At 35.8% G+C, this 14,716-nt stretch overlaps 1 protein-coding gene across 1 annotated transcript in view; it reads left to right on the forward strand.

The window, feature by feature from the left end:
* LOC104402080 (calcium-activated potassium channel subunit alpha-1) overlaps positions 1-14,716 on the forward strand; it is a gene marked incomplete at both ends in the record, with an annotated part of 173,161 nt that overhangs the window by 118,763 nt on the left and 39,682 nt on the right. The window contains 4 exons of the mRNA XM_010009861.1: positions 1,790-1,895; positions 3,378-3,460; positions 5,399-5,468; positions 7,224-7,379. Coding sequence (XP_010008163.1) covers positions 1,790-1,895; positions 3,378-3,460; positions 5,399-5,468; positions 7,224-7,379 — 415 coding nt within the window. The remainder of the gene's footprint in view (positions 1-1,789; positions 1,896-3,377; positions 3,461-5,398; positions 5,469-7,223; positions 7,380-14,716) is intronic.

Consider the following 14,716-nt stretch of genomic DNA (forward strand, 5'->3'; position numbering starts at 1 on the left):
TCTTTCAAGCTCTAACTTACTATAAAATTAAAGTTTGCAGTTACTGTTATTAACATATTTTGAAAAAAAAGTGTTGTTTTCTGCTTTTTTTTTTTTTAATAACCCATTGCTAAATACAGGTGTTTCAAGCAGACTTCATGTCAACTGTGAGGTAGATTGTTAAACACATACTTGAAGTGGGAATGCTATTGTGAAATAAAAAATAGGGAAATACTAATAAATATATGCGGGTATTTCATTAGTGGCAAATATTTCTAGTGAAACTACAAAAATTGATAAAATCTATGCGATTAGTGAAAAATTCTGTATGTCGTATGAACTTACGCTATCTGAAAACATGTTCTCACCTTTGATTTTCCTAGGAAAAAAATGCTTATTTCATATTGCAAGTTATTTATAAAATTAAAAATGTAGGTGCACATTTAGTTTTAATATAAATAACAATACAGATATAGTGACGGAAGAATGAAATTGTTTTCATGCTGATAATCGGTATTGCTCTTTTACCCATATATGCATACCTATTTATTTTGGTCTTTTGTATTTTTCTGATGTGGGATTTGGAAAGGTTTTGTAAGGTGATTGCTGGTTTTTGTATGCTATGCATTACATGAAAGATAACATCAAATAGGTGTGCCTATGGGAGAAGCTTCTAGAAATAGCCATGTGTTAGAGAGACAGTATGAAAGGTCTTTTCTGCCCTGGAGTAGCATATGGTTAGAAGTGTTGAAAGCTATAAATAACTAACATTTTTGCATTTGACAGCAAGTTCTCCACACATCAAAGAAAATTATTAAAAAGTTCAAGAATCATTTTTGATGATTCAACAGAGGAAGCTGAAAAACTAAGAATCAGCAGCACTTGCACAATTTTTTTACCTAGTCATTTCAAGTTGAACTACAGATATCCTCAAGTAACAAGATTGTTTCTTTCCCCTCTCGAAGTAATAACAAGAACTGACTGAGAGGAAAGCAGAGATCCAGATTTATGCAGTGAAAATGCATGGCTATAGGAACCAGGAAACTGCATATGAACACGAAGGGAGTTTAGCACCTGTCAGCTTTTTTGTGCCTGCTTTCTTCTGTGCCTTCACAGACAAATATTTGCATGTATCTGTTTTATTTAGTAAATTTAGCATCTGGCATGACAAAGATCACACGCACTTACTATGTATCTACTAAATTCCTTCTGATTTAGTGAGTGACATCTGAAAAGGTATTTACATGGCTGATGCCTCATTGGGTAATAAATCATGATCCGTTTAAATCTTTTTGTTTGTGGCAAAATGAAATGAGACAGACAGTCACAGCATAGTTATGTTTGTTTTCATGTAGGCCAAAGGATCCCTATACTATTCCTTTTCCAGCTTTCAGTGATTTTCAATTGAGCACTCTTATTTGATGTAATTAGCTGTTTTGAGAATGGTGGGGACATACAGAGGATGGTTGACTTATTAGAGAATTTCTGTGGAGAGTGAGTGGTGTGTGAGGATGTTTTCAATGTTTGTACCAGTTCTGAATCCATGTCTGCGAGAAACTGGCGTATGATGAACATGCAGAGTAGCACAATGAAGTGGGCCAGAAGCGCTGTAGACAGAAGTAAGGAAGTAAAAGTAGTTATAGTGTGTCTTTTGAGTACTGCACACTGTTTCACACCACAAGAGAAGCGTCAGCAGAAGTCTGAATACCTAAAATAAATTAAGAGGTTGGTTTATAAATTAAGGAAATGGGGCAGTTGTGGAAACTGACTTCTCACTTGCTCTTTTGTTTTCTTTATCTTCCCAATGCAGTATCTCCCCTAACCTTGAGCTGGAAGCTCTTTTTAAACGACACTTCACTCAGGTGGAATTTTATCAGGGTTCAGTCCTTAATCCCCATGACCTGGCAAGAGTGAAGGTAACAACTCTGTTGTTCTGTTCTCCTGCTAATTGACTTTTTAAGAAGTACTCGTATTATTTAGAAAAAACTCCACTAAACCTTTTCTTAATGTAACACCAAAAGACTTTTTCCATCTCTATTAGCTTACCTAATAAATTATAATAACTATCCTTATAAACCTTGCTTTCCCTATATCTTAAGATCTTCAAAGCTACAGTAACACTGTACATTGTCTGCAATTTCATTGAACTCTCAATGAATTTTTAATTGAGTTTAGTGAGTCTGATACATTAATATTTGATATAATAGAACACTTTCTTACAGTAAATGCTCAAAAATCTTTGTCTTGCCTTCATCAGAATGATTAGAAAATACTTTTTTCTCTGTCAAACACTTATTCTATTGTCTAGATTCCTGGGAGGAAAAAAAAGCAAAACAAAACCAACCAAAACCCAATCAAACCACAAAAACAAAGAACCCAAACCCAAAAAAAACCCCATACGCCTACAAACACCCCCCCACCCCCCAAAAAAAAACCAATTTAAGATTTTTGGTAGTTAAATGAGATGATTTTATTGTCTGTAATTCTCTATGGTAAATTATTTTGTACTCTTAAAGCAAAGCATGAAGCTTAAAAATAAAAAAAAAAAGATAGTAAGCTGTCAGATACAAGATTAACTTTTATGGGTTCCTCCCCTTTGCCCCCCCCGATGGAATGTAAACCAGTTACTTAAGCCAAGAATATTTTAGTCCAATGTTGACACTTTCTGAAGTACAAATCATGTCTTTTGTCTGTTTTGGCTGCAGAAATTGCTTAACCTTTTGTAACCCAACACACACTGTTTCATTTCATCGGAACAAAATGTTCTAATTATGACCATAAATGTCATAATTAGTGTTTTACCATAATTACCAACGTGTGTGTTGATATTTTGTGTTCTGTATTCCAACCTTTTTTGTGTTGGTATTTAGTTGTATACACTGAAAAATACTTTTGTTGTCTGCTTTGTGTTAAATAGAGTTAAGGTTTGTATGGACATAGAGGTCCTGTGAACAGATCGGTTCTCTTCCTCACGCTTTCTAAAACCGGTGCTCAGATTCTAAATCATCAGTTCAGCCACCTCTTCCTGTCTTTAATGGGAAGATACTGAAGTTCCCAAAGCTGCAGGACTTGAGCGAGCACTGTACTGGTATAACAGGAACTTCCTATGGATTTAGGCATCTAAATTTCAGTATCTGGTTACAAAAGATATGTCCATTAACAACTGAACTACTGACCTGGTTTGAAGATCATAAACAAGTTTCAAGAAATTGTGATGTGTATATGAAAGCTGTTATAATCACTCACATTAACTCACATTGTAACATTTTTGATCAGCAGTATTAAGAACTAACATTCACAATCATGGTGGCAGTGTTGGATTCCCGAGTTCTTTACGATGAAAGAAGAGCTAGAAAGAGATGTTGCTATTTATGTTTGCCTTTTCTTTGGTGTCTCAGATAGAGTCAGCAGATGCGTGCCTAATCCTTGCCAATAAATACTGCGCTGACCCAGATGCTGAAGATGCCTCCAATATTATGAGGTAAACTCATTAGTTTTTAATAGGTTTTTGGTTCTTAACTCTGATTAGCTGACTTGGTACTGTTAGTCATTTTGCAGGACCTGAGGTTTGAGTATTCATAGCTGAATGCAGTCCCAATAGAAATAAGTGGAAAGGGAATGCAGTTATGTTCTTGCACAAATATGCTATGCGTGTGCATGGGCTGCTGTTAATAATGGGACAGAATGACCCTTAGTCACTTCATATCTCATTGTTCCATGATATATCTGCTCTTGCAAGTAATTGTGCAGCTTGGGGAATAGTGAGGTATATGCTTCATGGTGGTGACTACATGGTGGTCTCCTAGCTGCAGCCTCCTTTTTTACACTGAGGACCAAATATTCTTATTTTGATTGACAAGGCACTTACACATTTGGAGCCAGATCCTGTCCTGCTTTCCTCCATATATTCTCTGAAGGAAGGAAATTAGTCTGTCAATAGACGACAGTTAGAGTTACAGCATACGTAAGCCATTCCATTTCTTGCGTTAAACTCTTAGCTTTAATGAGACTAGTTTCTCCTTTTTAGAATTAAAATGTCAGTGAACTGTTAAAAAATCTCTGATATACATGTGGCCAGTGTTATTAACCACTTCTACTGGCCTGTTAGATATTTGCATGCTGTGAATTGAAGGAAGGGGAGAAATAAATAAATAAATAAATAACTATAAATGCTCCTCTGGCAGAAGTTCATAGTGCACAAGAGATGTGTCTCTCTGTGGAAGATATAAGGCTTAAAAATGTCTAATTTAATTTTCCAAACATGACGTTGAATTGCAATGCAAGAAATTTTATTTTGACATTAATTGCATAAATACATTAAAAATACTCTAGTTGCAGATTAGTGCATTCTTAATAGATATATTTAATGTCATAAAATGAAAAGTGTTATTTTGGGAGTGGAATTCTCTTGTGTTTTCTCACATTTAAATTAATTTAATTAAACAAAATTGAGTGTTTAATTAACTAATTTAGCAAGAAATGAAAAATTAGAAGGAAGACTTTTTTCTCCTTCCAAAAGATAGTATAAATTTAAAACATGCATTAAAACTTTTTTTATCTGTTTCATGCTTATAGCTTTGATATGCTTCAAAGCACAAACCAGACGAGCAGTTTGCAAAATAATTCCAACAAAACACCAGTGTAAACAGTTATGGCATTCCAAGTCTTACGAGACTGATGACTCCATAATAATTCAGTTTATTTATTGTTTCAATTGTTTTTATCTTCTTTGTATACCTTTAGTTCCTATATACAGAACTGATTTTTTGACTCATTTTACTCTTTAATTTTATTTTTTTTTAATTTTTAAAATGCATATTCCTCTCTTCATAACACATGATCAATTCACTAATTTCTCAAACATTTTTCTTTCCAGCCACTTTTAACAGATACACAGTTGAGTATATCTTAGGTTCATTAAATAATTAAGAATGAAAGCAGGCAAGCTGCAGAGTATGAAAGTAGCCCCATATTCTATAAATTCAGTGTTCAGATATCAGTTTCAATATTGAGCTTTGGAATAACCCATAAAAATTAATATGAATTTACATGTAGATTTGTGTCAAACAAAATTGCTATTCAAGTTCTTTGAATACGATGAATGTCTAATAACTATAAATAAATGAGTTGCTGAAACAAGTCTCTTATTCTGCAATTTCCATAAGAGCAAACATTCAACTGAGTAAATCCTGAAGTCTGATGTTCTCTAGCATTAGCCAATGGTTATTAACGGAATTTATCTAGGAGTAAATATTGCATAGGTCTGACTTCAATCAGTATGCTTTACACCCAGATGAATAAGAGGGAACAGTTTTAATTGTGAGACTTGAAACTACAGTAAAGTAGAGGTATTGGAATACATTATCTAAATATCTCACTAACCAAAAGTTATTTTAATTGTTTCTTCTTTTTTATTTAGAGTTATTTCAATAAAGAATTATCATCCGAAGATAAGAATTATCACTCAGATGTTGCAGTATCACAATAAGGTAACATGATAACCAACAGTGTCTTTCCCCAGAGTTTTTTGCTACATTGCATTCACTCATACACAATTTTTAAAAAAAACAAACCATCATAATAAGCCTTGTTATGTAATCCACTTAAAAGGTAATTCAGTTTCATTTATAAATGTAAATACCTTATAAAAATCCTGACATTAATTAATTGTCTAGGGTCTAATTCTCAAAGCTACACTCTACACAGTTGCTATCGATTCCAGAAGAATCTCAGCTTCTATAAGTTTCGCTCAGCTTATTATACCAGAACTACCCAAGATGAATTGGTGGCATCTAGAGAAGTAATCTGAAGTAATTTTTTGTGGATACTGAAAAAAAAAAATGTCAACAGTTATTTTCTTATTGGAGTTTTATTGTGATTTTTTTGATTTCTTGCAACACAACAATGTAGACTTGAAATTGCCAAGTAGCAGGTACAAAATAAATACAATTACTTGTTTTTCCATATAAACTATAATGAAGTTGTCGAAGTTGTTGCTAAAAATATTGTGGAGATCAAAATTATAAATCCAATTTGGAAAGGAATTTGGAAAACTTTTGATGGTAAAACTGTTGTCTTTAAACACAGTGAAGTCAATTCATGCAATTCTGAAGTGAGAAAGTCCATAAACTGCTGGTTAACAAGGCTAGGAGGAACATCTTAGAGGACAGGCTACTCACATGCAACCTACTTCTTTTATTATTTCTAAAAGCATCAACCATTGCCCAGTGTTGGAGAAAAAACTTGTCTGGGTAGCCCTTCATTCAGTGAAAAGCACAATAATCCTGCTTTGACTTAGAAGATTTGAATGCTAACTCCTTACACCTGTAAACTTTCACTAGAACAGGAGAAATTAGTGTTGCTTGCGCTGTCCTCTTTCTGTACATGAATGGAAGGAGACTGTCTTTTTATAGAATAAAAGCAAGGTATTTCTCCCCTATAAACAGGTCCAAAGGGAAGATCTTCTAAATACTGCATTTTTCATTTGTATTTCCAATGATATCATTTTCAAGAATAGCTGTTATCAAAGTGCTAAACAGTGATATTAATTTATGAAGGGAAGCAAGTATGAAGGCCTTTGTGTTTCCTTATGTCTATGCAAATGTGCAAGGTAGATGGAAAAGAGAATCTGACAGAGTTATGCCAATAACTGAACAATATTAATGGCTATTTAACTGACCAGTGTTAATACTGGAGCTGTATCTTGATCAGCTGTTTTCTTTATTCCATCCTTGTAAATAGCAGTCTCAGGAAAAGGTTTGGATTTTCATAAAGTCAAAGTGCTATCCTTCAGGGTGGCAGGAATGACATAGAAAAGACAGAGGGTGATGCGTACCTTATTAAATGGCAGTGTCCTATAAAGGTTGCATCTTCACATGAGTTGTAATCTAAATTACGTTAGATTCCTGTGTACATTCTTTGCCAGTCAGAGAGTAGCTCCAAGTACTGTAAAAGGAATATACAAAAAGAATGAAAACTTCATAGCATTCTGTGGTTTGTTTAGGTGTGAGGATGGGCCTGGCAGTGTGTCACAGCCAGAATATGGCTTGAGAAATATAGCATTTTGTCTGTAATAGGTAAGATTGCAACATTTCTTTCCATACACTTCTGCCTCCTTAGAAAAAGTCAAGACAGTAACAAAGAAAATAATTCTCTTCGTAGTTCCTTCAATGAGGTGCTGTATTTGAGGTAGTATTTCTGGTTCTTCATCTATGGAGTATTTTGTTTGTTTGCTTATTTTTCAGGCCCATCTGCTAAATATCCCAAGCTGGAACTGGAAGGAAGGGGATGATGCAATCTGTCTTGCTGAGCTTAAGCTGGGTTTCATAGCCCAGAGCTGCCTGGCACCAGGCCTTTCAACAATGCTAGCCAACCTCTTCTCTATGAGGTCATTCATAAAGGTAATGTCTTGTCTCATTACAATGTACTAGTCTGCAATTCAGTTTGTCAGAGAGTCGAGTGAAGAATGTGAACCAAATATGAAACAGATAGGAACACATTAACAGAATTTGGAAGACAAAAAACTCCAGTGCATGCTTCCATACAAAAGTTCTCTCCTGCAAATTGGGCACTGTGTCAGGTTCTGTCAACTTAATGTTTTAATTTTTATACAGCAAGTGTTTGGCCTTCATATGACTTTTCAGAGCATCATCCATTTCTAGGTAGATATAGCCAATGTTTTGTGTTTTGCTTTGTTTTAGACAAACCACATGTTTATCTATGAGAAAAGCCCTGCTGCTAAAACAAAAATATGATTCATATTGTTGCTATATGTCCCGTATAGCAACCAAGTACCCAGAAAAATGGACTGATAATTTTGGTCTTTTATATCAAGTAGCTAGTGGACCTCTGACTGTGAGAGTACATAAGTAACGTGTTGGAACTGAAGCCTGAACTTCCTACAACGTCATTCCTGTGTTTCTCTTTTTTGTGCATTTGTTTGGACTTACATGGCAAAATGTTGACCCAGTTATTTCTAGACTTCTGTGGCAGCTGTACTAGTTCAATGGACCAAGGTTTTGATTGCAACAATCAGTACTTCTTTCTTTCTCAGGCCTTTCTGGGACACTGATTCCAAACATAAAGATGATCAGTTTCCAATCCCATGAGTGTTGTTAATGGGATGGGAAACACTGGAGTACAAGGTAGGCCATGGTCCCCTTCAAGTCCACTGTGCAAGCAAGCAAAAAAATGGCCTAATGTCATCAGGTGAGAAAGCCAGGGCTGTTCTCATAGAAGTGCATATGTCAGTGCAGGACACTGAGTCTTTATTTACTTATGAAGTCCTGAAATTCTTATTAAGGTCTCCTTTGGAGACTGCAAACTCCTGGGTGTCAAAAATATTTCAGACTATTATAGTAAAAAGAAAAAGTCAGTTTTCAATATGGAAACAAGCCTGGGCTCTGCACTTCCATTATTTCATTGTAACTGTCTGCAGTTCATGTTCTGAAAAAAAAACAAACCAAAAAAACCCAAACCTACCAAAAAACCCCCGAAAAAACAACTGTTTTGCTCACTAAAGCCAAACTTGGGAACTGTCAATGACTCATCAGCATACAATCACTTTGACATTAATCCTTTCCATTTATATCCCAAAAGAAAACTATATCTCTTAAGATACCTTAAGATAACTTTATCTTTTAAGAAGAATGAACTTCATTCTTCTCGCTCTTCAATTTGGTCTTTCTTAGTCTTGCTTGATGTAGTAACCCAACACTGTCAGAAGTCTCAAACATTGGTAGCAGCCACACTAATGTATCCGAACTACTGAGGCAACCTGTTCTATGAACTTGCTCTTGAAATCAGAAGTAGGCATGAAACTTTTGTTCAACTTCCATCTTTCCAAAATCAGAAGGGATCAGTTTTCTCGCATGGACATCCAAATATATGGGTATCTTCAGAAGCCCCAGTCTTAATTCAAGTTCTTTAAACTCACATCAAGAAAATGAAGAGATTCAGAAAGTGTTAAAGTGTACAAATGTCTGGCTATAGAGGAACTGTAGTGGAGCTGCGCACATTTATGGCTAGATTTGTAGATAAAATGTTTATACAGGTCAAAAACTGCAAATGTAAAGGTAGCATCTTTCTAGAAAATATACCTAACCACTTATATCATTATCTTACCCACCTTCTCTCCTGTATTTACTTATTGTGTAAGATACTCTTATAATAATTTCAGTACAGTGACAGATTGTACTATCTCAGCAATGAACGATTTTAAGATGAAAGCTCAGCTTTGCAAGGCACTACTCAGATTACATCTGAGTCTTTCTATATGCACAAAGCATAAAAATAGCAATGAATTTGATTTGGAGGAAGCTATCAATGTCAGTTTTGCTCTTGTATCTGTGATTATATATAGTTATAAACAGAATAGTGTGCAGACATACCTTGACTTCTGTTACTTCAGATGTCATCTTCAGATGGCACTGGGAGATGAAAGACCATAAAATAGTGCCTTGAAAGAGTGCAAGACTCATACTAGTATGGGTTAAAAAGATGTCTTCCACTTAACTAAGAATGAATTTTTCAGGCAAGTAAAATGTGTATCATAATTTCCAAAGATCTCTGTGTATATTAAAACTTCAGCAAAATAAATATACAAGAACTGAGATATATTTCTTCATGAGACTCCAACTCAATTGGCAACAACAAAAGGTTTGTTTCTTTATTTAGCTGAAAGGATATTCTTCCTCCAAGCTGTCTCACTCTAAAAAACTGTATTTGAAAGAGAAAATTAGTAATGAGCAGTGGCTATGAATCAGCAGCATATTGTAGGGGAGCAACTATTGGAATTGTTAAAGAGGGCTCTGTTGAACAGAAAGATATCCATTCCCTAAAAGAACTTCCACTCCTTATCATTTATAGTACTGAATTTAAGCGTTGTCAGACTTTCATAAATTCCTTGGGCAAATGTTATTAGTGGATTTGCCCGTAAGTTAGGGGATTGCCAGGAAAATGTACTGAAACTTCTTTATTTTTTAAAGAAAGCTTGAAATGTGTGTTTGTTACTCCTCCTTCATAGTGTGATTAGAAAGTGATTTAACATGGCATAAATGTTTGGTCAGTCAAACACAAATGAACATGATTGATGGTGACATTACACACATTTAACTCATTATGTGTTACAGCAAAAATTATTTGTGTAAACAGTCTGCCCAGTATTAGAGGTAAAACAAACTAAGAAACCTCAAAATACTGTATTTGTTCCTAATATTTTCCTTTTCATTTTAGTGATGTAATCTCATATGGATTCTTTTATGTTCTCTTTGGCATCAAACTGAACAAAAAGGAAATCAGCTCAAAAAGATTGAGGTTCTGTAAATGCTTAATGTAAGAAAGGTAGATTGCAGAACAAACGATATGTTAAGGAAAAAAAAACTTTACACTTGTAAACTGTGTTTCAATAGTCCAGTCTTTTTATAGCATGGTTATTATTGTGTTAATAAAAGAATTGGAACTCATTATTTGCATAGTCTTAGAAAAAGACAGAAATACAATACTGTACTGCAATTTCTGTATTGTTTGGATTAGCAGATGTATACCAGAAGTCTGTCCATCTGAAAAATATTGCAAAAAGCAAGTAAATGGAATAAAAGGCAGAGGCGGTCAAATTGTCCCTATATGCAACCATTCAAGCCAATATGAGTTAGTATTGTGTAAATTGATAAAACGTGGAATGTGATCCTGAGGTGTAACACAAGTCCACAGACAAATTACTTTTGTCTTTGCTCTGTTGGTAAGAGTGTACACCTCATTCTAGATCTGAAAAATTATCTAGAGCACTCTCGATTCTCCTCTAAGCTAATTTGAGAGCAGTAATGTTCTGTGGGCTTTTTTGGCAACTGTTGATCACACCCACACGTATGCAATGCCCGCTTCTCCCACTACATTGCTTTCCAGTCCAGGTTGAAAGAAGGATATAATAAAGCCATACAGATGTACATCAGTCAGGTGCTTACCTACACTGTTGAAATGCATCAAATGTCTTGATATTAACTTTTGGCCACCTAGGCAGCCATGAACGGTTTTAAAGTATGAGACTGGGGTATGCGCAGTGAATTCCTTCAAATGAAGGAGAACTGTAAAAGAGGGGTGGGGAGGAAATGCAACCTCTCAATTTATTGTGAGGTTCTTCAGGAGGCTGCATAATAAACTGATTACCTGACCCTTTTCACTGGATTTATACCAAATATTAATATAGCCTGTTGCCGAAAACATTTATTCTGTAAAAGGTCTGCCTGAATGTAATACTGTGTCTAGGAATTAAAAACTCTTGTGGTTTGCTATTTACAAATAGTATCAGTCCTTATGATAAGTCTGAAGTCTACCACAGAGTGCATTTTTCAGTCGATCATTTACACAGATCATTACCAATCTATCTTTTGAATTATGATTGGAAGGAAATACCTTCCTGTTTTGTAAATTTTTAAGTGTTAAAATTAGAGCCTGTATGCCTTTCAGTTCAAACCCACCAAGTCCAGCATCTAAAGAATTAGGTGTCATGATGTTTCAAGAATAGTCTCTCTGCTTTAACCTACTACAAAACTCTACATTAGTATGAATAATGAAAAAGTGCGTATACCTCTCATTTGAACTTAAAGCTAATCTTAATTAGCATATTTTATAGTTTATAAAGCATACTCTTTCATACCAATTTTAAAAAACATTATTGCAAACAGAGGGAACTGTGGGAATATTTTTCCAAGGTAAAATGTTTATACTGCTTTGATTGAAGCAGACAATGGAATTGAGTAAAGAGATAGTTCATAATTTGTAATACTTAAGAAAATTAAATTAAGACTGTAAATCTAAGACGCTTCACTCTGCTAGGAATGTATGAACTGCTTTCAGCCAATTACTTATCTGTCAGATTTTGATATCCATATCTAAATGCATAATAAAATGTGACATTCACTTGAGAAATTTGGGTGGACTGACAGGACATTATAGGTGAACACGAGGAAATGTTTAAAATATATTGCTTTCAGTGTACAACTTCTCTTCAACCACCAGTGAAGAATATTCTGTCTGTACTTTTTATTCTCATCTGTGTTTGTAGAAATATACCCACAATGCTGTAGAGAATTGTAAAATTAAACGTCAGGAACCCCTGGAAGCATTCTTAGCCTAGGGGGAGGCAGGAGTCTGCATTAGATGGAAGTAGATGAAAACAGCTTGGCAAGGGCTCAAGAAAATTTCCCCAGTGAAGAAGTTATTTTCTAGGCATTTTTTGTAAAACGTTTCTCTACATGGCCTTATGGTCATCTTTAAGGAGTAAATTTTACATGTATTTTAGAAAGGAACTATGTAACAACTTTCATGTTGTTTACACAATACTTTATTTAATTTTTTGGTACAAACCTTATAATTTTGGGAAGACTGTTCAGAATTTCCGAATTGCATGCACTTAGACAAAATACTGCATAATAGGATGCACATGGTGAGCAAAAAAAATTTAGGGCATTAGAATAAAGCAGGATCACTTTAACAACAGAACTAAAATATTCAAATGCTATTCTAGAGAGATAATCAATAGAATTAACATTAATTTACTGTAGGTTTTTTGGGGGGTTTATTATTCAATTAGATTGGATTGTTTATCAAAGTAAATATATGTCTAAAAAATCAAATGGATGATCTTCTTCCAAGCATCTGCAGTTATTCTCAGAGGCTTTCTACTGTTCTGTTTTCTTTCCTTTGTGGTGATGAGATGAGCTTATTCAATGCTAGGCAGGAGACTTTACATTTGCTTTCATTGTGCTTTAAAAGAATTTTCATTCTGCCACTTCCTCAATATTTATAAAGACATCTCACCATCCTTTCCCTGTTCTACCTTGCAAAATACAGTAAAAGTTCCTAGGTCACACTACAATTCTAGCATTAGTTCTTTGTCTTGATACTGAGACTTAGAACTTGACAGAAGAGATTATATAGCACTATCAGGTTCAGATATACTGAATCTCTTTCATGTAACTGTTTATGTCATTACACTGAGAAGCAAATGTTATGAACATGATAGATTAGCTGGGGCTACAGAGTTCCTGATAATTGTGCTGCCAGGGGATAGAGCTGGGTATATTAAGGGTTTAGGTATTTTCTGGCAATACTAATGGTTGTGCATGCAAGATGTACATAATTTTTTCATATCTCTGTCACCATGTCTCACTAGGAAATGATTATATTATGTAAATATATCTCCCGATAATAACATTCTATCTATATACAGATAGAGTAGAGAAGCATTGTGACTTAAAAAAATATACAGATGAAAATTAGATTTCTTCTCTTGGGATACACTGTCATTTTCTATCTATTCTTCACATAGGCTATTGAATCAGTGGGTAATTTGTTTTATGACTATCCAGGAGACACATTTGCAGTGTAAAGTAGAATCATAGAGTTGGAAGGGAATATAAAGATCATCTAGTTTTATCCCCCCTGCCATAGGCAGGGACATCTTCTACTAGACCAGGTTGCTCAAAGCCCTATCCAGCCTGGTCTTGAATATTTCCAAGTATGGGTCACCCGTAACTTCTACTAGTGACCTGTTCCAGTGTCTCACCACCCTCACAGTTAAGAACTTCTTCCTAAATGCCAATGTAAATCTACCCTTTCTAATTTGAAGCCATTACCCCTTGCCCTATCCCTACATGCCCTTCTAAAAAGCCCCTCTCCTGATTTCTTGTAGGCCCCCTTAGGTACTGGAAGGCTACTATAATGTCTGGAGCTTCCTGAAGGCTGAACAGCCCCAACTTTCTCAGCCTGTCTGACCATCTTCATGGCTCTCAATCCATTCTCTTCTCAGCCTATATTTGTGCCTATTATAGCCCTGATCCAGGTGCAGGACCTTGCACTTGGCCTTGTTGAACTTCATGAGGTTTGCATAGGCCCCCCTCTCAAATCTGTCAAGGTCCTTCTGGATGGCATCCCTTCCCTCCAGCATGTCGACTGCACCACACAGCTTGGTGTCATTGCAAACTTGGTGGGGGTGTGCTCAGTCCACTGTACATGTTGCTAACAAAGATGATAAACAGTGCTGGTCCCAATACAGAATCCTGAGGAACACCACTTGTTACTGGTCTCCACTTGGACATCGAGCTGTTGACCACAGCTGTTTGAGTGCGATCATCCAGGCAATTCCTTATCCACCGAGTGGTCCGTACATCAAATTGGTGTCTCTCCAGTTTAGAGACAAGGATGTTGTGCGGGACAGTGTCAAAGGCTTTGCACAAGTCCAGGCAGATGATGTCAACTGCTTTGCTGTTGTCCATCAGTTCCGTAGCCCCCTCATAGAAGGCCACCAAATTGGTCAGGCACAATTTTCCGTTAGTGAAGCCATGTTGGCTGTCACTAATCACCTCCTTATTTTCCATGTGCCCTAGCATAATTTCCAGGAGGATCTGCTCCATGATCTTGTGAGGCTCTGAGGTAAGACTCACTGGCCTGTAGTCCGCAGGTGTTCATTTCTTCCCTTTTTAAAAATGGGCATGATGTTTCCCTTTTTCCAGTCAGTGGGGACTTCATTTGAGTGCCAACTGAAACAACTGGACTGCCACTTCTCAAATATGATGGATCATGTCTTGGCAACTTCATCCACCAGTTCCCTCATGACCTGTGGATGCATCCTGCCAGGTCCCATGGACTTGTGTACCTTCATGTTTCTTAGATGGTCCCGACCTGATCTTTTCCTACAGTGGGTGGTTCTTCATTCTCTCAGTCCCTGGCAGTCTTCTGT

Source organism: Nestor notabilis, unplaced genomic scaffold, assembly GCF_000696875.1.
Source record: "Nestor notabilis isolate BGI_N333 unplaced genomic scaffold, ASM69687v1 scaffold292, whole genome shotgun sequence".
Taxonomy (NCBI): Eukaryota; Metazoa; Chordata; class Aves; order Psittaciformes; family Psittacidae; genus Nestor; species Nestor notabilis.